The 20,669-nt window shown below is 35.0% G+C and overlaps 1 protein-coding gene across 1 annotated transcript; it reads right to left on the reverse strand.

The window, feature by feature from the left end:
• Positions 1-12,335: 12,335 nt before the first annotated feature.
• LOC136809239 (glucose dehydrogenase [FAD, quinone]-like) lies at positions 12,336-17,851 on the reverse strand. The gene is made up of 5 exons (XM_067065757.1): positions 16,732-17,851; positions 15,917-16,071; positions 15,459-15,740; positions 14,867-15,060; positions 12,336-13,011 (listed from the first exon to the last, which is right to left on the reverse strand). Exons 1-5 carry the CDS (start codon positions 17,713-17,715, stop codon positions 12,752-12,754), a joined length of 1,875 nt encoding a protein of 624 aa, XP_066921858.1. The 5' UTR covers positions 17,716-17,851; the 3' UTR covers positions 12,336-12,751.
• Positions 17,852-20,669: the final 2,818 nt, after the last annotated feature.

A 20,669-nucleotide genomic window follows, 5' to 3' on the forward strand; every position in this document is an offset into this window, starting at 1 on the left:
GAAAATCAGTACCAAAATGATTTTAAGGAACAACACTATCAGCATGACAACAGGGAGTATGGATCTCAAGAAACCCATCAAAGGAATAACCAGAATACAAACAAAGAAATGGATTTTTTAGCTATTTTTCAAAAATTCAAAAAAGACTTAATACTGGAGATCGATCAGAAAACATCCACACTGATGGACAAACAAGTGAGGAAGGAAATACCACTACAATACAAGTATCCTCAACGAATGATGTCCCCTCAGAACACCAACTGGGGAATAAACCCGTCAATGATCAACCCGTCTCGCTAAATTCATTTTCAATTCTAAACGTTCAAGGACTTAAACCACAAACAGTTCAATCAACAGTACCATATATCAAAGACAAGTTGATCGAGAATAACTTTTTATTTATGATTTTAAAAGAAACTTGGCTCAAAGACCATAATGATGCTGAGTTACACATAGAAGGCTATGAAATATTTCGGTCCGACAGAAAAAGACCAAAGTCACGATTTGGAAGATGTAGTGGTGGTGTCGCTATATACATGAGAGAAGATATTTCATCACACTTCAAACAGACCGTTACACACTCAAATGGCGTTATCGAAGTCATCTGTCTGAGTTCGACTACATTGGATATCCAAATATGGGGAATATACCGACAGCCAGACGACTCATCAAACGGGAATCCATCTAAGAATGAACAATTCAAACCAGTTATAGAGTTAATTAAATCAGAACTAGACAAAACTGAAGGAAAAACACCAGACATCTTCATAGCAGGTGATTTTAACCTGCCACACGCAAATTGGGACAGCAAGTGCTCAAACCCTGGGGCATCTACAGAGGAACAAAGAATGACTAGTGAAATATTCACTCTTATGAATGACCATAATCTGATTCAACACATTAGAGGAGCCACACACAAAGCAGGAAATACACTGGATTTAATGCTCACAAATAACCCTCTACTAATACACAGCTATGAATCAGCCCCATCACCAGATTACATATCCCATCACTCAATGATCAATGTTAAAATTCACTTTGATTTACACTCAAGTTTCCAAAAGGAGGATCCCTTTGTTGTGCGTAATGTATTTGATGAGTACAATTTTCATTCAAAAACAATAAACTGGGTATCAATCAAGGAAAAAATGAAGGATAAATTGTGGACAGACCTTCATGATCAACCGACAGCTGACCAATTGTCAACAATCACAGACTGGATCATAGACATAATTAAGGAATATGTACCAAAACGAAAACCAAACACTAAACAATTTCGGAAGATACCACGCGAGCGAAAGATTTTATTCAGAAAAAGAAAAAACATTTTTAGAAAATTTCCAAACCCAATGAAAAATGCAAAATCCAAACAAAAATTAATAGACATTGAAACTAAACTAAAGCTATCCTACGAATCAGAGAAGAAAAGCCAGGAAAGGAAGGCAACAGAATCAATAAAAAACAAGACGACTTAAAGTCGAAAATTTCGCCTAGAATTTAAACTACATAGGAAAAAACGAGAAGTAGAGATTGAAGCCAATTTGAAATCTACTTTACATCGAGCCTTGATGAAACAATTTTACAAGAACAACGAGGCTTAAAATCGCTATAAAAAGAGACCAATTTAAGAACAACTGTTGTTTAATTTTTAAGAACTAATAAACAAAGGTAATATCACCGTCTATCAAAAGTTATTTATTTGATTCTTATAAAACAAATGCTTATATAAGAAAAATGAATATGCTCATATTGTGCGCCATCTCTTGTTTATTTTGTAAGAGCTAATTACCAAAAGGTATATTACCGTCTATCAAGAGTTATTGATTTGATTCTTATAAAGTAAATGCTTATAAGAATAATAAATATAATCATAATGTGCGCCGTCCCTTGATAACTTTGTAAGAGCTAATTACCGAAAGGTATATCACCGTCTATCAAGAGTTATTGATTTGATTCTTATATTATATATGCTTATAAGAAAAATAAGTAAGCTCATATTGTGCGCCGTGCCTTGTTTACTTTGTAAGAACTAATTACCGAAAGGTATATTACCGTCTATAAAGAGTTATTGATTTGATTCTTATAAAGTAAATGCTTATAAGAAAAATAAATGAGCTCATATTGTGTGCCGTTCCTTGTTTACTTTGGAACAACTAATTACCGAAAGCTATATCACCGTCTATCAAGAGTTATTGATTTGATTCTTATAAAGTAAATGCTTATAAGAAAAATAAATATGCTCATATTGTGCGCCATCCCTTGTTTACTTTGTAAGAACTAATTACCGAAAGGTATATTACCGTCTATCAAGAGTTATTGATTTGATTCTTATAAAGTATATGCTATAAGAAAAATAAATATGCTCATATTGTGCGCCATCCTTGTTTACTTTGTAAGAACTAATTACCGAAAGGTATATCACCGTCTATCAATAGTTATTGATTTGATTCTTATAAAGTATATGCTTATAAGAAAAATAAATATGCTCATATTGTGCGCCATACCTTGTTTACTTTGTAAGAACTAATTACCGAAAGGTATATTACCGTCTATCAAGAGTTATTGATTTGATTCTTATAAAGTATATGCTTATAAGAAAATAAAGAAACAATCAAAACTGTGGAGCTAAAGACACAAAGATATATGACGTAATCCAAAGAAAACCCGCGAAAATCGTCCGTGGTTATACGAGCGTGTAATTTGTAAATTAAATTTAGTGAGTTCGTCCACCGTATCAAGCACTTTCGTTTTCTAATTTTTTTTCCGATGACACCGCCGCCGCCGCGAAAGGCTATCGTAATACTTTCGCTAAGCGAAATTAACAATCCAAAATTTTTTTATGCATATGCAAAAAAGCATAGTGAATCAAAATCCAAAGTTGGACCACTGCGTGACAAAAATAATTCTTTGATATATGATGCTGACCGTATTGCTAATATACTCCAAGACCAATACACATCGGTTTTCAGTGTACCATCGGAAAATGACGTCACTCATCCAACAATATGTCCAAATGTGCTAAAAGACATAGACTTTGACGAAAAAGATTTCATTGAAGCAATCTCAACATTGTCACCAAACTCTGCTCCCGGTCCTGATGGATTTCCTGCGATTTTGCTGAAAAAATTGCAAAGAAGAACTTGCTAAGCCACTCGCAATATTCTGGAGGAACTGTCTGAACCATGGAGTAACAGAGGAGATTCACAACTACAGGCCAGTATCACTTACGTCCCATCTCACCAAGGTGTTTGAAAAAATAGTTCGAAAGAAGATAGTCGAATTTATCAACAACAATGACTTGTTCAACCCAACACAGCATGGTTTCCGGGAAGGGCGATCATGCCTTAGTCAATTACTCAGCCACTATGACAGTATCCTATCAAAACTAGAAGAAGGATTGGATGTAGATGTTGTATATCTCGATTTTTCAAAAGCATTTGATAAAGTCGACCACAGGATACTGCTATCAAAACTGAAATCTATTGGAATAACAGACAAACTACTTAAATGGATTAAGTCATTTCTTCAAGACAGAAACCAAGTAGTATTTGTAGACGGTCACAAGTCGTACCAGGCAAAAATTCAATCAGGAGTACCTCAAGGATCGGTTCTTGGGCCATTATTCTTCATCATCATGATATCAGACATTGATGAAGGGACAACCAAAGCAGAACTTGCAAGTTTTGCTGATGACACACGAGTAAAGAAAGGAATCCAAAACATCATTGACCAGTTTCACCTACAAAACGACCTTAACAATGTTTATCAATGGTCGACCATAAACAAAATGATGTTAAATGGAAAAAAGTTCGAGCATCTCCATTATGGAAACGGACCAGCCACCAGTTATTTCACAGGTGAAGGAAAGATAATCCAAACCAAATCTTCAACAAGGGATCTTGGTGTTACCATGTCAGACAATGCGAAATTCAACCAACATATTCTAACCATTGTAGAAAAAGTACAGATACTCATTGGTTGGATTCTGAGAACATTCAGCTCAAGAGAACATGATGTCATGCTCACTCTTTGGAAGTCTTTAGTCATACCACACATCGACAACTGTTCTCAACTATGGTCACCCAATGAAGTTAATCTGATCCAGCAGATCGAAGATCTCCAAAAATCATTCACAAGGAGGATTAAAAACCTACACAACCAAAACTATTGGGAAAGACTACAAACATTAAAACTGTTTTCACTGCAGAGAAGGCGTGAAAGATATATTATCATATACACTTGGTGTATTATTGAGAAGCTTGTCCCAAATCCTGGGACAATCACGTTCTATGCCAATCCCAGACAAGGAAGAAAATGTCACATACCACTAGTGAAAAGGGGGCCCTGGCAAAAAGTCATATACTCAAGTTTTAAAGTCCAAGGACCAAGGCTTTTTAACTCGCTGCCAAAACGTCTGAGGGATCTCACTGGGTGCAAGAAATTGAAATTCAAAACTGAGCTGGATAAATATCTTTTTACAGTTCCCGACGAGCCACTCGTGACTGGCTACACTATGATGAGACGAGCTGAAACAAACAGCATCATCAATATGAAAATTTACATCGGTCCTCACAGGATGGATGCGTAAAGATATTACGAAACAAGCTCAAGGTAACTCAAGGTAGGTATATATGCAGTGGATGTTGATATATTGTAAATGTTTTCTGGACAACCGTGGATATGAACAGTTAAACCTGGTTGAGCACCGCCTACATATCCTTTGAAATTGGATATATACTTGGAAAATGTTCTCTGGAAAAAGTGGATTTTCATACACGTATTATGTAAATTTGATCAGTCTGGAGAATATTTTTCGAATCTGCATTTATTTGGATGTTTGTTTTGTATCCATGTTGTCCCTGGAAATATGGTCCAAACAAGTCATCAGAGCCAGGAAACACGTGGACCAAAATTACCAAATGTAAACAAACTAGCAGACTAGAAGACCCCAAAAGTGTTTCTATTTAAATTCTACTTGGCACTTGGACACATATTTTCACTTGTTATATAACAAGTTTTTCTGAGCACAATGATTATTTTGCCAATATTTTTTCCATATGTAAATGTATTTAATTTTTTAGCAATGAGTTACACATGTATTGGATTTAGTCCTCTATGGAGCATTAACCCTTTCAGTCCCACGCGACCGCACTGCGGTCCCTTTGGACCCGTCGTTTTTTCCCAAAGGACTGCATAGCGGTCCCTGATTTATTTTTCAAATTGTGATGTTTTGGCGGGAAATAAAGAGATGTCTTTAGACAGTTTTCAAAGAGGATAAGATAGCGCGTCGTGTGCAAAAGACCGCGTAAAAAAAGCTTGTTCGAGTAAGAAGTTATGTTTACAAAAGTATTTACAAAAATTTTTGCAAGCGTAATCTGTAAGGTCGAAAATGGGATTTTTTACAACTTCTATCAATCATTATGATTTTTCTATGAGGGCTAATCAAATAATTCTTCTTTCAGTTAGTAGATACTGTTGTGGTAAACATTTATCAGAAGAATGAATGGGTTTAAATCATTTTTTCATAAAAAAAATTACCATTGAATGGCAAAAAATTGCTGTTTTCAAATTTTTCTTTGCCTTTCTCTGGTCATGTGACACGCTGATGACGTCATTTTGCAAATTTTTTTCTATCAAAATGATCCTCATACTATAAGTGAAAAAGGGTGAAAACTTGAGAGGACTAGGTTTAGTGATTCCAGAGATATTGAAGCATGAGTAAATGCATTCAAAAACTCATTTTACGTTTCTGGGAAAGTAGCTGTGAAAACTCTGGGACTGAAAGGGTTAATATAATTTTCTAGTCCAGCTTTCAAGTTATACAATCTGAATCAGTACTACACGTTTTTTTATAAGAACAAACTATATAAGAACATAAGGCTTCGAAGCCCAAAAATTTAAGAACATTCTAAGAACATTCTAAGGCTTTGGAAACTTAAAAACATGCATTTTCTTAAGAAATTACATCAAAATGCTCAAAAAATGCTGAAAATAAGAACATTTTAAGAACATTTTTAGGCTTCAAATCCAAAAAACTAAGAATATCCGAAGGCTTCGAAGATTTTTGACGTTCTTATAAAAAAAAAAACGTAATTAAAAATCAGTTGTAAGGTTTTGGTCTTTTTTTATAGTCTTCTCGATTTTATTTCAAGTTAAGTCATGAATGATACTGATAGATTTTTTTCATGCAATACGTCTTTATTTTCCCAGGTGTTATAAATGAAGGTGAATCATAAAAAAACCCTTTTGGGTTTAATCTTTTTTAGAAAAATTTCAAATTATACACTTTTATTATACTGTTTTATTTGCTAGATAGATATATCATTATATCAGGGGAAATCCCTAGATGGAGCTGTTTTGTATCACTATTGTATTTTTTTCAATAATGTTTTTGGATTATTTTATGCTTTATTCTTGCGAGTTCATAAAGCTCTTAAAAGAAAGACTTCATGATATATGTGATCTAGCATTAATATCATGAATTATCATTGCTTCTTTTTTCTTTTGAGCTCTATTTTTTCCTTTCCTCCAATTTGTTCTATTACCCAACATCGCTACTCGGCTGAAGAGGCCTCCTTGATATTGTTTCTTAGAAACTCTAGTCCAAGAAATAACGAAAAATTATCTTAGTTTTACAAGCTTATCATCTCTGGTTTTATAATGTAAATTTCAATTCTTTTAGCTACAGTATGTGTAAATTGATTCGATCATTCTATAAGGAAAATATTTTGGTCGAAGCTGCGAAATTCTCCCCTTCAAGCACAACGACGAAGGCTTGAGAAACACTACGTTCAAAGTGAAAAGTGCTTATAAAAAATATCAAAATCCCTGATTTGAAAAAAAAATTATCTCACTTTCGATATCAATCACGGCTGCCATTTTTTGTTTGTACTTCTAGTCTTGTGCGCATAACGAATCAAGCGCTCTGATTGGTTCAGAATGAAAACAATCGATCGACCGCAGACATTTCAATAGAAACAAAAGATTCTACAGCCTCGCTTCAAATAGATGAATAGCGCATTTCTTATCCTCTTTTCCCAAATCTCTGTTTTAACCAAGGTATTGACTGAGTGAAAAGTGGGGTTTTGAAATCCAACTGGGTTGACTAAACGTAAAATAAAATGATCAGCTGGTCTGATTTTGATATCTTAAAATACTCATTTGGGTGATATTTTTACCTCTATTTTCACCGGGCCAAGGACAAAATCTTCATTTTCAGGGATAAGCTAAATAAGTATGATGTTATTTTCTCGTGAATTCAAGGTATAAAATTTGTGTTCATAGTATGTTTTAGGATTCAGTCATCATCTCTCCGGTATTAAAAGAGAGACAATATTTCGGAAAGTATTAATAGTCCTCTTTCCGAAAGTGACGGGCTGAATTTATTTCAAAGGTTGGAGAGTACATTTTCACGGTTTTCAATATCTCGTTGACAGCCTGTTAAAATGATATAAATGTTGTTTTTTTTCGATTTTAATGATCTGATTGAAAAAAACCGCATCATTGGTGCTGCAAAATATTTCTGAGAACTAGCGAACGGCTAATTAAGTTATGAGACCGAAACAGCACATAAAAAAATTCTGGGATGTACTGAAAACCTGGAATGTTGACCGGGGCTAGACCATAAATTTCCAAACTTTGACTGGGCCCCGGGGGGGGGGGGGGGTACTAGGGTGGCGAGCTGACGGGGGGGTGCCGCCCGACTTTTGAACTTTGGACCCTTACCGGGACTAAATAGTAGAAAACAAAGGAAAATTTTCGGAATTTTGCGACCCTTTGGGACAGATTTGACCAATTTTGACCAATTTCGATCTTTCAGGCCTAAGTACCCCCCCCCCCCCCGGGACAGGGCCAAGAAAGATTCAATAGTTTTGACTGCGTTAACTCATTTTCCCACTATGACTTAAAATTTTGCCATTTTTTGGCCAATTTTTTTCGCCGGGATGAGCTGGAGTTTTTACCAGATACTTTACTAATTGGTCATTTAAAGTGATAGAGATGACGCGTTCTTTAGAAAAAGTAATAATATTTTTTTATTACATCTTAACGACCAACCAAATCAAATAAGAGCTTGTAAAAACTCCAGCTTGTCCCCCGGGATCAGGTGACGCAGGGGTGTAATAAATATTTTATTTGAAAAATCTTTTCACAGTTAATGTTCTGCTCTAACTTGGGACGGTTGGTCGAAACATGGTACTGTTGATACCTGGCCTGTATTTTCACTTACTGTTAAATCTCTTTAACAACAAATTCGGAGGCCCGGAATCTTCGAGAAAAGAGGTTTAGTGAAAAAAAATCCGAGTTAGCTAACTCGAAAAACTTTTTGCGAAAAATAAAATTCGAGTTAATTCTAACTCGAAAATCCTTTTTTGAAAATTTAGTATCGCGTTAGAGTTGAGTGACGTCATAATTTGCACGTTTATGACGTCATAATTTAGCTAACTCAAAAATTGCTAACTCGAAGTTTTCTAACTCGAAGATTTCGGGCCTCACAAATTTGTTTTGATAACTACACCAAGTTCATCAATCATACTTTCTGTCATAACATGTCACCATAAACTTTCACTGATAGCGCGCCCTTTTTAACTTTTTTGTTTTCATTCAAAATGACCGGACGCCGATTGGAGAATTAGAGAACGCCCGCCGCCTAACCGCTTATCGGCCGATGGGATTAACAAATAACGAGTGTGTGCCGTGCGAATGGCGTCAAATGCTCCATCGTTTTGCCACTAATTTGGTCTTCTTCGTTCCAGCCATTCGCGTGTGTTCCACTACGGATTTATTTCATATTTCGATTTAAAAGCCTACTCGGTGCAAACGAGAAATCGTGTATTTTTATACGCCGTTCATTAAACGCTTTTTTTATAAGAATACAATTTTAAAGAATGTCCATGATGAAAATGGCCAAAAAATTAAGAATAATGCTAAGAATATCACCATCATGGATCTTTTTGCTACTCAAGCTAAGAATGCCATTCTTTAGAGCATTTTCAATTACAAATTGTCAATTAACCCCAAGTAAGGCTCACTCCTTTCACAAAAATGCCATTTTATGCTTGAGACGTATGTACTAACTGTTAAATCTAGTCTGAATTAGGATCCTAACCTAAGAATGCTGTAAGAATATTTTAGGATGATTTTCCCAAAAAAGTTAAGAATATCCATGACGAAATGGATTTACACCATTCTTATAAAAAAAAGCTTGTAACTTAAATCAAATGACTTTGGAGGTTCGGTAAAATGGTGGCCGAATTGCCGTCCCATGTTTTGTCAGATTGTCCCAAGTTAGAGCAGTTGACGGTTTTAAATCAAATTCTTTATCTATATAAAGACACCCCCTTCTCACAGACCCACTGAGAACCACTGGAAAAACTGTCCAAAATATCGACTCCGGTGGAAAATTATCCTCCAAATTTTGTCCCCACTGAAAAATAATCAAATAAACCAATTCTCATTGCAAAACATTTTGCCATTTTTCCCATCCCCACTGAATTTTCTGACTTGAAAACAAGGGAATTGAAACCCCCAGCCTTAAAAAATATGGGAATATTAATCCCCATCGAGTTTCAGTCCGTTATTTTTATCCCCACTGACTAAAAAATCCTACCGGGTCTAAGAGAAGGGGGTGTAAAAAGTTACAGCCCAGTTTCTGAACGAAGCGCACGGCTCGATAATTGCATAATTTGCATAAATTAAGCCTTGTTGCAATGAACGGCGTGAGCTTTTTTGAAAGTTGTTCGCAAAGCTGTGCGTCTCTTCTATTATTCTTTTTGAAGTAGTAGCAAATCAGCGAGAAGGTAAACATACTGATTGTGTGTTTATTTTCATCGTGTACAAATTGCTTTTGTTTTGATTTTCTCAACTTCTTTCTAATTTTCAATGGTGTGCGCGTTGTTGGGCGACCAAAAAAGCTAAGTGGACTAGAAAATAGAAATTAGAAAGTGATTAGTTTCGTTTTATCATCTCTTATTAGGCGAGACCAATTTAATTTGTTGTTCTACGGGCCTGACCGACCCTATTTTTGCTAAAATTAAAAAAATGATAATATTGAATTTCCACTACAATATATTTCACACACTAGTTATTTGTAAGAATCAAATTTGATAAAGCTGAAAATTAATTCAAGGAATTGAAAAATTTATAAAATCAAGTATTCCATACACTATGATTTTATTATGATCTTCATCGAAGATAAAAAAAGTGAATTTTTTATCCAGATATTTTTTGGAAAACATTTTCTCGGTACTTTACCAACCCTGATAAATGAAAAATTTATTCTTATTTTACCGACCGACCGACCCATAATTTGCTAACGATCTGCCCGTAGAACAACAAATTAAATTGGTCTCGCCTTATATCTAATACTATATTATTAATATACAAAATTGTATTAAGTCATCAATGACATTGTGGGTCATAATCTGCATCTTTCTCGGAGATATGAACTGCAATAGCTGATTGTAAAGTCGGCATCCATGCAGTATTACTGGGATTGTTACAAGGATTACACGTGGGTAATATATACATTCTTTTTAGAGGGACGCCGTTATAACCTTTAATCCAAACATGAGCACCATCAGTGGCTCTATTTGTACAACCAGATATTTGACATTTTTTTGGGATCACTCTTCTACCAGATTTGTCCAACCAAAACTGTTTCCAAGAAGGTGTAGGTGGACCACATATGCTTGTTCCATCGATGTTTTGTACATCTCTACCGTCTGTTTCCATAATAGACATTCTATGGCAAATAATATCAAGAGATTAGAAATTATTTCGACAAATACTGAACTCATTTTTGAAAATCTTTACAAAATCTTCACAAACATTTTCTCAAAAATTTGTACTTCTTTCCCAAACTTTCAAAAAAGCACTTATAAAGGCATTGATTTTACATTTTGTTGCTTTTGCAACCCTACATGTGACTGGTGGCAGTAAAAAGGGTAAAATAGTTCAAGAATTAACGATAAAACTATTCCTACCTGTCAAACCAAAATTCTAGATCAAAGTATTTTTAATATGTATTTCAACAACTTGCAGTGTGAAAATTAGTACACACATTACATAATACACACACGATAGTATTTGTTACTATAGAACTTTCCGGAATAAAGTGCCGTTTGCAAAAAACTGTTTCTTAGAATTTCTTTGTTATTTGAAATTTAATAAACATTAACTTGAACTTTGAACCACAAACGTCTATAAAAAACTGTTTCGTTAGCGAGGAACAACAGAAGAATAAATAAATATAGTATCTTATGGGGGGAAGATATCATTTTTCTTTGCGAGTTTTACTACAATTGAACAACCGTTTTTTCATATAAGAACATAAAATTCTTTCCAAATAAAAACAAAACAACAAATTCTCATAATCTTTACAAAAATACCACCGTTTTTCAAAATTTATGAAGGGATTATGTTGGAGGATGTGTGCAATTTACGTATTCCTCAACGGTTATATTTTTCGAATAACGCTAAGAATAAGATACAAGGTTATAAATGACTACAATCATGGAAGTCAAAACGTCAGTTTATACCTGTATAATACCTGTATAATACCAATATACCGGGACACCCGGTATATTGACATTTTAGTGTATTTTAACGCTTTTCAGAATTTAAAGTTCGAGCGAGAATTGCTATTATAGCACTTCCACTTTCTTTCATTGAATATTTCGATTTAAGAAGGGTTCGGTGGCTTCTAGGCTATATTCCAAGCCTTATTGGAGCAGATTTGAGCTTTTAAATCCTGAGATCCTAAGATCCTCCTAAGTCTTAAGTCTCATGTTAAAACTCAGAGTTAACACTCTACTTTCCAATTGTAGTTTAATTTCGCCGGGAAATCCCCTTTGTCTCAAATGTTTTGTCCATCAATCATTTTGTACCTCAATCTCAGGGGAAGCTACAGGACATGAATGTAAAATGAAATGATAAAAGAGAAAAGCAAAGAAAACAATCACAAAGGAAATTACAATTAAAATAAACAAATAGTTGCATCAAAATAAAAAAGCTTTTAAAGTACATTTTTTGGAAATGTACTTAATGTATGTACTTAATTTTTTGCTTTACACCCCATTTTTTATCTATGTATCGGCTTAAATCCATCAAAAACCAACCTAAAGTGGCCTAATTTTAAGCTTTTAGAAAAAAAAGAATTTTACTTTTCACTTTATTTTCAGGGCAAAAAAGCCTTACTAGTAAGTCACATCAGTTGAGGGCAAAAAAGTAGTAAGTCCAGAGTGGAAACAATTTTGGACCCAAGGCTTTTTTAACACAAAAACATTTCAAATGTTAATGGTTTTTCAGGATTTAAGGACAAATAATTTAAAGTCGATTTTCTCAAAACAACAAAAATGGACTTAAATCTTTTTTATTTTGATGCGACGAAATACAAATATACTTATTTTGAATATATTAAACTATCATTATGAATTGAATCATTTTAACGGAATAACGATCATTTATACAAAAAGGGTGAAATTGGCAAAAACGTCGAAATATACAGGGTCTTTCCCATAACAGATTATGATAAACGTTTTCTGGATATCTTGTTAGAAATATAAACTCTACAAATTATGATAATACCTTTAGGAACATTCGGTCTGTAATGATTACTCACTCCAATTTAGCCTGAGATTCCACAAATTGAGAATACTGCGAGGCTAAAAAAAAAAAGAAATGAACGGAACAATTATGTTTGTTCTAACCATAAGTGCTTTATTTATGATTTCAACGGATCCTGAAATGTTATTTATCCTTTTGACCAGTCCTCTTTGATCATATCAGCTCCTTTTTCACCAATCATAATTGTAGGTGCATTAGTATTTCCACTGACAATGGTTGGCATAATTGACGCATCAATAATACGCAATCCTTTGATACCATGGACTTTGAGTCTTGCATCCACAACTGCTCGGTCATCAGTATAGGGTCCCATCTTGCACGTACCCACAGGGTGGTAGACCGTACCTGCTGCCCTCTGTGCGATGCATTTGTAATAATCGTCTGAACCTACAATTATCAAAGAAGGGAAATTAAAAATCGTCCCGGGGCTAACTATAAAAAACCTGTACAGGGTCTCTGTTAAGTTAATAGGGAGGTTAAGTATCAAAGATAAATCAACGCGACGAACGAACGGGTTTTGACCCGCAACCTGCAGTAAACATGTGGACCTGCATTTTCTAGGATCCAGGCTAAAACAGCTCAAGAACGAAAAACCGTGAACATCTTCGTTGTTGAACAAAGAAGATGTAACATCTACTTTGCTACCCTTACCATCTTGCAGAGAAAAGGTCCGTTCGTCGCGTAGATTTATCTTTGATACTTAACCTCCCTAATGTTTGAATCTGTATATATAAAAAAAAATTTAAAATCAAAACAAAACAAATATTTTATAATTTATGCAATTTCAGTAAAATTTATTCAATTTAATTTAATTTATTCATGCCATCATAATTTATTTTCATTAGCTAATTATTTACAAATTTATTCATGACATCATAATTTATTTGACCTTTGACCTTGACCTCACTTCTTAGTCTACCATTATGATGAGTCATCATGTTGGAATTGGCATGCCAACATGGTAGACTTATGCATAAAAGGTGTGTCTCAAAGTCAGTCTTGCTAATGCCATTAGACAGTAAGCATCATGCAACTTAGTCATTCATAAATTCAACATGGCTGCCATTGTTCCATGTGGCACTCCGTGAGCACTCATTCAGTCTCAGCCTCTGCTCACATTTTGATTTTGGATTTGATTTATTCATGGTTCATTTTGTTTGTTTATACATTTTGAGTTTTTCATTTACCTACTGGCATCATTTCACAGCATCCACATTTGGCCAGCTGGTAAGTTTCTTTCACTGACACACCTTAAGTTAGGACTTTTTACTTTTGTGACTTAGAGATTATTCAACTCAAACATTTTATTTATTTCCTACATAATTATAGATTCACTCATAGACTTAGGCTTATTTTCTTTCATTGTCAAACTTTATACTTACGCTATTTTCATTTTACATTATTTAGTTTGACGGTTTATCAATATCAATACAAATCGTACAAAACTCGCCTGATTAATGCCCGCCAGCACCGGTAAAATGAGCACCAATGCGGGTTTCTGAAACTATATGGTTAAATTCCAAATGTGTTTGCTCAGTACAAAACTTTGTAAAAAAATCCAGGAGTCTCTTGAAAATCGATGATACCATAGGTATCTAAATTTCGGCAAACATCCTTCTAAGAGGCCCCCCCAACGGTTTGCGTGATGGCGTGATTGAGACTTTTTTCTTGCGTGATGGCGTGATTAGAGATTTTTTTTGGCGTCATGGCGTGATCAAGATTGTGGCGTGATGCGTGATAGGGCAAATATTTGAGGCGTGATGCGTGATTTGGGCTATTTTTCGCTATTTTTTGCGTGATGCGTGATGGAGAAAATTTTTTTGCGTGATGGCGTGATTAGGGGTGCCGCTGGGGGGGGCTCTTCTAAAGGTGATGATCTCCTATAAAATAAATTTCTGATAGCAGGCAAAGCTTTTGGATTTTGACCCGACTTCCAGCAATGACTCTACTTTTCTGATATGATACGAGTATCTGGAGTATGATTTTTTGGATTCTTTAAATAGTTACAGCCTTGTCAAAAATGATTAGGAAAACGATTCAAGTAATAGCCTACATGATTAAAGAAAAAGCTATTACATACAAATCAAATAGACGTTTTTCTTTAGCCTCCATGATTAAAGAGAAAGCTATCAGATACAAATCAAATAGACGTTTTTCTATAGCCTCCTCATGATTAAAGAAAAAGCTATCAGATCCAAATCAAATAGACGTTTTTCTGTGAATATTTCAAAATGTGTTTTACCTGAAGGGTGTTCTGTGCAAGTTGGATCGTTCAAATCAACGAGTGTAGCATTATATTGAGGTAGTGCCGCTGCCAGTTTCTTCCCGAACTTGAAGGCCTCAACGAAGGTCGTGAGATCGTCGGGATGCTCAAAATAATTTGTGGTGATGATTGGATGGTCGTCAGCCTTCGCGCTTCTCAATTTTATGTGCCCTCTGAAAGATAGTCAAAGGTTGAGATATTTCACTCAGTTATTGAGAATTTCTTTAGACCAAGCAATATGGGGCGCTTACCCTCCACCTTGCCGGTTAACAACTGTTTTTCAATTCTCTAATTCGAAATTCTAATTTTCGATACGCTTCATTATTCGATATTATTAAAAGTCACTATCAACAAGAAACACTCATAAACCACGCTCTACTATTCGATACGCTCCATTATTCGTTAATATTAAAAGTCACCGTCAGCAAGAAACACTCATAAACAACGCGTTAGTATTTGATACGCTCCCTTTTTCAACCCTCCTTGAAAATCGAATTAGAGAGTGTCAACTGTGTTTTTATACATCAACCAAACAAAGCTTTAACTTTTCATAAATAACAACCATCCAAACCTGCTCTTTGGCCGTAGAAGACAGTTGACAAAAGTGACACCATTCTTCCCTTCCAATTCCTTCAGCATAACATTTCTCCAGTACTCTTCATTGAAGTTGAAAATTTGTTGATATACAGGGAGTGATGTTATCAAGTGTGGATAAAAATGTGTTTGAATTTCAGGCCAATCATTTTTCTTTGCTTTTTCAGATGCTGGCATGAATGCACCGAGAACGATGCCAGATGAGAGAAGACCGGTTCGATGTTGGTGATATTCTTTGTAAGTTTCAAATGTCTGAAAACTGTGAATGGAATTTGTCTTTAGAATGATAATGAAAAACCTTGTTAGAGATGAAGTTTCAAAGGACTAAATTGAATTCCACCGATTCACCGAAAGTAGTATTTCTTTTATCGAGAAATATTAGCGGGAATGTTAAATACGTTTGCTTACTTGGGTGGATGATTAACATTGACTTACTGTTCTGGCAAAGTTTCGATGGATTCATTGAACGTCATGTGGTGTGCAACGTTCACATGGTCTTGCAAGTTTTGTCCAACGGGGAGGTCTTTGATGAGTGGTATACCATGTTTTTCAAGCTCCTCTTTGGGTCCTACACCTGATAGCATCAAAATCTAAAGTCAAGATTTTGGATAATATAAATCAGTCTCAAGTTTGTATCACGTCTTTGTATGTTTTCTGTTCCTGTACACACTAAAAAAGAATAAGTTTTTTTAAAGGTTGGAAATCTTTGACATCCCTCTGCCCCACTTGAAAATTTGGCCAAACTTTTGTTCCTGGTGGGAAAAAACCACACAATTTCAGGCCCACTGGGAAATTTTCATTTCATTTTGTATTCCCATTTGAAAATCAATGGCATAAATTGTCCTCCAAAACCATCCCCACTTAATTTTTCGACCTGGAAACAATAGAATTTCTATCTCTATTAGGTTTTCGATAGAAATTTTCATCCTCATTAGGGAAAAATGTTCTATAGGGGCTGTGAGACAGGGGTTTTTTTTGTGTTTGTCTATGTTTGGCTCAAATTCGAGACTAATATTGGGCAATTCCATGATATATTCACAAAGGGGGTATTTCAAGAAAAATTCCCAGTGGTTCTAAGGAAAGGCTTTTGCATTTTTCTTTTGGAACCTCCTATGACTTAATGTAATTTTCCCAAGGGAGGGGTTATAAACTATTCTAAAACATTTCAGGAAATAAAAGAATGGTTTACTAATCATAACTGGAAAAATCTTTTTATTTGCTTGAAAATGCTTGAAAACATAATCTCGTACCTGTGGAGATGCAATAGCACCAGCAGACAGGATGACTTCTTTCCTAGCATCGACTATCACCACTTTACCATTCTTCTTATACACCACACCTGTAGCTTGATGTGTATCTTCATGGATTGATATTTGTAGAACGTGTGACAGGGGGCTTATATGTAAATTTGATGGCGGGTTCTTCAAAAACGCGTTAGCCGTGCTACATCGTTGTCCATTTGTCTTTGTGTTTTGGTAATAAACACATCCAGTCTGTGTGCCACCGTTGTAGTCATGGTTTTCTGGTAACACCTTCTTACAACCTTCCATAAGTTTGTGAAAAATTCCTTTTCGGTCAACATCCTCGATTGTCAGACGACCACCTGTAGAATGATGCTCTGTATCCTTGGCTAGGTTTTTGATTCGTTGGTCTTCAGATTTTAAGTAGTATGGTAACACATCTTTATAGCTCCATCCTGGGTTTCCTTGATCAGACCATAGGTTATAATCTAGTTTATTACCTCTAGCATAGACTAACCCGTTTATGGAACTGCTTCCTCCAAGTAATTTACCTCTGGGCCAAATCACTTGACCTTTAGTATGTATACTTGATGTTTTTCCATCTTTGGCTGCTTCAGTTCTATATGACCAGTCATTAGATGACATAAAATTGTTGAAGAGAAGACCCGGAATCTCGGTCAAGATATTGGTGCCACCACCAGCCTCTAGTAAGAGAATCTTCCATGATTTGTTTTCACTCAAACGCCTGGCAACGACAGCTCCAGCCGATCCAGCACCGATCACTACAAAGTCATATCTTGGCAAGATCTTATTATCTGGCGTTGCGAAATCTCCAATATCAGGATTTAATTTTGCGAAATTTTCGATTGGAAGATTTGGGTATATGTTACTGATCGTTATAACATGTGATAAGAAATTATCAGTGAGATACTTATACGTGAAATATCCGATGATCGGTAACAGAAAAATGAATGTTTTGGTTTTCCAGCCCATCTTTTTGCTCGCATGTAAAAGTACAGTCTCTCTACGTCTCTTTGTGTAACTTTATCTTTTTCAGAAAAAAATGTCTGCATGCAAACTCATTCCGTAAGAAAAACAATTAGAAACCAATAACAACAAAATTGTCGAAACGTACTTAACTTCGTCTTTTCTCGCATTAAAAATAGGTTTATTTTTGGTTGTATTTATTGCGATGAAATGACAAATTGTGTTTATTATGCAAACTTCTCTATTTAACTGTCATTGCTTGGAGAAGTGACTGAAAGTACCTTGGGACTCGATTATCCAATTCCTCTAAATATAAGCAAGACAGGAAGTAGTAATGGGATCAAGTAGTTGGAGATAGGTGGCTCCAACATTGACTGAATTCATATTTGAATTTTCAATTGAATTTCCATCCTTGATCTTTTGAGATCAAGGCCTCGTTGTGTTAGGGCTTGGAGAATGTGCTGATTTTTCAATCATCTACTGTTGAGCTTTTCGAAATTTCGCCCCCTAGACACTAAAATTTACCCAATGAGCATTACACCACTAGGAACACTATGAATGTTTTTCTGATGAGAGGTGCTTCACACAAGTTTATAAGCTAACTTGATCTGAATTTTTACCAATCATATTAAAAAAAGAATTTTTTTAAATGTGTTACTTAATTGCTACGTATCCCCGTATAACTTTTTTTTCCCTGGAAAATAATTTTTCAAGTACTCAGGTACATAATGGAAAGGGTATCGAAGCAACCCAGACGCAGTTTCATGTGTCATGATCTTGGCGTGTGCTGAAAGTTAAATACGTACCTTCAGAACACGAAAAGGAGGGTATGACCCCAATTAGTCGTATCTTGATGTTGAGCTATGATTGCTTATAATCTCTTTATAACTGAATCAAGTAGGAAAAACTCAATCATATTTGATCTCTGCAAAACCACATTGATTGCAAAACGAGCTTTTCATTATCGTTATTTTATTAGAATATATTCAACAGCAAATTTTACACAGATCGGGTTTGTGATGAAGTAAAGGTTTTATTCGAAGTTATCTGATGTGAAAAAGAATCAAGAATTTCAAACAACGTCGATCTTATGTAGCAAATATGTACGTCTAAGATGGCTTCCTCTCCTCAAATCTTCAAGTCAATCTTTAGATTTTGACCTTTTCTTTTAGAATTTGTCAACGTCAACCGTCATTGTGTTCAAATGAGTTCACAAGAGGCTTTTGAGACCAAGGAAACAATGTGAAGCTAAATTCCATGACGTATTTGAGGTATGAAACTTTTCTGATCCAATCTTATTCGAAGGCCCCAAACCTTTTGAATGATGGCGTGATTGTGTAATCTATGATTTCAAAAAGTGTAATGGAAAAATGTTTTTGGTGTTATGGCCAGGGCCTCACTGAGCTAACTACTTAGTGAAAATTAGAGGATTAATGTTTTATTGTGAGAATTAGTGAATCGAGAATGGCACAGAAACCAAATATTCAGATTTTACGTTAGTATAGTTAGTACTTTGGCGAAAAAAGAGATACGTGGATGCGATTATGGTCAGTGTACCTTTTTCACCTCCATGAGTCCCAGGTGGTATTTTTCCTCGCAAATTTTGACAAAATATTTAAAAATAACTCGTGCTTCATCGTCAACTTCATCTGTTATCGTTTAGCTAGGGTTCTATTTTTCCTGACGAGCTGTCTTTTTATTTTGGAGAAATACGTTATGCTTATTTCTAATAAAAAGTACAAATAAAACACGTAATGATAGGCGAAGAGGGAAAGAGAGAAATTTCGTATTTCTGTCAAGACCATCTTTGTACAGACGTAAAACAACAAGGAAAATGTTATCATTGTTGATTTCTTGATGTTGTGAAGCTCTTCAAGGAGTCATTTACGATGCAGAAATTCTGGAAATAATCTTTTTTATATAGGTATCATCATGAGTGATGAACGGGAGATTTCTGAAAGAAAAAGGGTACTGATATTCTTTATAGGGTTGTACTTTTACGGTGTGACCGGATTTGCCCTTTTTCAGTACGGTATTACGGGGTTTGACAAAAAAGATACGGGAAAATGGTATTTTAGCCTCTACAAACCAGTTTGACGGTGTTATCATTTTTATCAATTTTCGGAATTCAGAGATTCAGTAGAAATTATGACGGGAAAACGGTATTTCGAATCCTTGCAAAACCCCCTTCATAGATTTTTAAACAATTTGTTTGAAGATATATTGACATTCCTGTGTTTATGAACGTTTGAATAAATAATTTCTCATTTCTTTATAATTTGAAGATTGGAGTTAAATATTTGGTGGGAAATTTAAACAAATTTTCTTTATGGACCTACATTGGAGAACCTTTAATTTAACCTGTGTTCGATGTTCGTTCGACGTTCGTCTGTTACCATACCAGCTTTTCTCGGGATTGGCTCATTACTTTTTTTAGATTTTTTGCACAATGATGCAAAACGGCAATACCAAAAATTTGATGGAGCCCGATTTTCGAGAAAAATTTTTCCGGCAAATTTGGGCCAAGAAGTGCCTAAAAATAGGGATTTTTGGACTTTGTATGAGATTGCTTCATTAGTTTTTCTGGGGCAAGAGTCTCTAAAAGGTGGCTGAAGCTGTTTTCTCCGGAAAAAATTTTTTGGCTGAAAAAGTTGGATATTTTCATTTGGGGAAAATCCCTTTTGTCATTTTTAGTCAAAATGAGAATTTGCTTCATTAGTTTTTTCTGTTTTTTTGCTGAAAGATAGAGGGCAAAGTTCTTTAAAAAGTGGCTGAATCAGTTTATTTTGGAACATTTTTTTGACCGTAAATTGGCCGTAAAAATTGGTTATTCTTATTTGGGGAAATAATTTTTAGGGAAAATAAGCATTTCTATCATCAACTGTCTTGATATTTTTTTTCAAAACATCGAAAATCCAACATGAAACAAGTTGCATCATGTTTTCAAGCTTATGCATCTC

The sequence above is a fragment of the Clytia hemisphaerica genome, unplaced genomic scaffold (genome assembly GCF_902728285.1).
Source record: "Clytia hemisphaerica strain Z4C2 unplaced genomic scaffold, Clytia hemisphaerica genome assembly, whole genome shotgun sequence".
In the NCBI taxonomy this organism is placed as follows: domain Eukaryota; kingdom Metazoa; phylum Cnidaria; class Hydrozoa; order Leptothecata; family Clytiidae; genus Clytia; species Clytia hemisphaerica.

Coding starts and splice junctions, on each gene's coding strand:
- LOC136809239 (XM_067065757.1), bottom strand. CDS start 17,715: ATGGGCTGGAAAACCAAAACATTCATTTTTCTGTTACCGATCATCGGA. Junction 16,072..16,731: donor GTGCTATTGCATCTCCACAG/GTACGAGATTAT, acceptor TCTTGACTTTAG/ATTTTGATGCTATCAGGTGT. Junction 13,012..14,866: donor TTGCACAGAACACCCTTCAG/GTAAAACACATT, acceptor TGATAATTGTAG/GTTCAGACGATTATTACAAA.